The 1,991-nt window shown below is 41.1% G+C and overlaps 1 protein-coding gene across 1 annotated transcript in view; it reads right to left on the bottom strand.

Annotated features, from left to right (window-relative positions):
* Nucleotides 1–1,796: 1,796 nt before the first annotated feature.
* LOC147610773 (protease inhibitor HPI-like) overlaps nt 1,797–1,991 on the bottom strand; it is a 533-nt gene continuing 338 nt past the window's right edge. The window contains exon 2 of the mRNA XM_086785258.1: nt 1,797–1,991. This exon is cut by the window's right edge and continues 60 nt beyond it. Within this exon, the coding sequence (XP_086641384.1) occupies nt 1,906–1,991 (86 nt within the window). The 3' untranslated portion in view covers nt 1,797–1,905.

The following is a 1,991-nucleotide window of genomic DNA, read 5'->3' as shown; positions in this document are numbered from 1 at the left end:
ATAATAAGCAATTATGCACCTAAATGTTTGCTGATGACACAAATGCTATGGTTGCTAATAATGAGCTAAGTATTAGATGCTTTTTGGATTGCCTGGACATCTATTGCAGGGCATCTAGATTTGTGATCAACCATAAGAAAATTGGTGTTGAGCCCCCTGACTGGCTGATCCAAGCTGGTTGCAATTTCCTGGAAGAGGGAGTGATGTTTAGACTGTTGGGCATTCCTATGGGCTTCAAGGTCACCCTCAAGCAAAGATGGCATTGGGTTTTAAACAAGGTAGAAGGGAAACTGGCGAGATGGCAAAAAATGCATCTTAATTTGGGAGGCAGGAAGATGGTAATCAATCACTTCATTATACCTTCTGTCATCTACTTTTGCAGCTGCCTGGAGACCTCCTTGAATCTGATTTATTGCATTTCATAAGGTTATGCAGGAATTATCTATAGGGAGGGGACCCCTGGATTAGGAAAATCCCTAAAGTTAGGTGGGAATGGTGCTGAAGTTTTCTCCACCCCTTTGAAGAGTGGGCATGGTCGATCTCCAGAAATCTGGAATAATTCCATCTCAAACATTTCCCTAAGTGGAAGAACCTCCTCCCACTCAATCATGGCAAGAAAATTCGTGGTGAAACTGGTGGGCAGTCAGCTGGTTTCATTACTATGGATGGCTTGGAATGCTCTTAAAAACTGACCTTATCATAGCTGAGAAACCTAGTTACACCTATGGTATACATGGGGAGACTCCATCTGGTGGCCAAGAATTCCCCTTCCCCCAGTTGAAAATGCCTAGGTTGAAGGGGATCTAAGGTTACACAAGAAAGGCATATGCAGCTGGTGGGACATCTGGCACAGAGATAACAATTCTTGGATGTCCAGAGCTAATTTGATCAAATATTATAATGCCTCATATGCAGAACTAGACCTTATTGGAGTAAGAATCAGGTTATGGCACCAGTAAGATACCTGGCTGTTATCTATTAAAGATAGGCCAGTACACAAAGCTTTCTAGTGGAAGAGTCAAAAGAGTTTGTTACCTATCCCCCCCAAATTGGGGACTACTCCTACACATTGCACTTTAAACAAGAGATGGGGAATCCTCCTGGATAGAGCACAATGGTATTTTCTGTTTGATAAATTATGGAATAAATATGTGGAACCAAAAAAAAGCATGCTTAGCCTGGTTGATTATGCTCATAGCGATTTGGACTCAGCTTAAAGCCCTCAGATTAAAGATTGGGGATAGGAAATGCCATAGATACAATGAGGTTGAGGATGACCTGCACATATTCATGCACTGCCCTATAGCAAAGAAATGCTTTATGGCTTTAGCCAAATGCATTCAATCATGGAATGGCTACGCCCTTGGCTAGAAAAACCTGCTTCTTGGAGAAGACATTGGATGCACTATGGAATTGTGGGTTGTCTTGAGAACTGAACTGTTATGGTGTTTGTGGTTACATAGACTTGAATTCATTTTTAACAGTAGTCTTACTAACAGCATAAGGTTGAAAGAGAACATGATACATGCAGGTGAGAGATTCATACAAAGGCGGTTGAAAGATCTGGACACTAAACTTCTTCGTGTACATAAGAAAGCTAATGGAAGGCAAGTGAATCAGCTGATACAGACAATGCATGAAAACTGTTGATGAAGAGAAAAAAGATTGTCATCTCCAAGGATATGATGCTTATGAAAACACTCTATATGTTGTAACTGTCTTCTCTAACTTCTTAATTTAAGCAGCCCCTGATTTGAAAAAAAAAAACCACTTTGCTTGTACACATCACAAATCAATTGATTTATAGTGCTAGGTACGCACACATTTAAGGCTTTTATTCAAATGTGTTTGTGAAAAAGCTCACAAACAACAGCAGCATACATGGCAGAGAGCCGAGTGGGTAGGTCACCCTATCACCGGGACCTGCGTAACTATGCCTTTCTCGTCAACAACAAAGCGAACACGATTGAAGTGATAATCCTGGGTAGCAG

The sequence above is a fragment of the Cibotium barometz genome, chromosome 48, assembly GCF_041138505.1.
Source record: "Cibotium barometz isolate CiBa-2024 chromosome 48, ASM4113850v1, whole genome shotgun sequence".
Lineage (NCBI taxonomy): Eukaryota > Viridiplantae > Streptophyta > Polypodiopsida > Cyatheales > Cibotiaceae > Cibotium > Cibotium barometz.
Note: the sequence above shows the minus strand (reverse complement) of the source record. Positions and strands in the feature narration are given on the sequence as shown.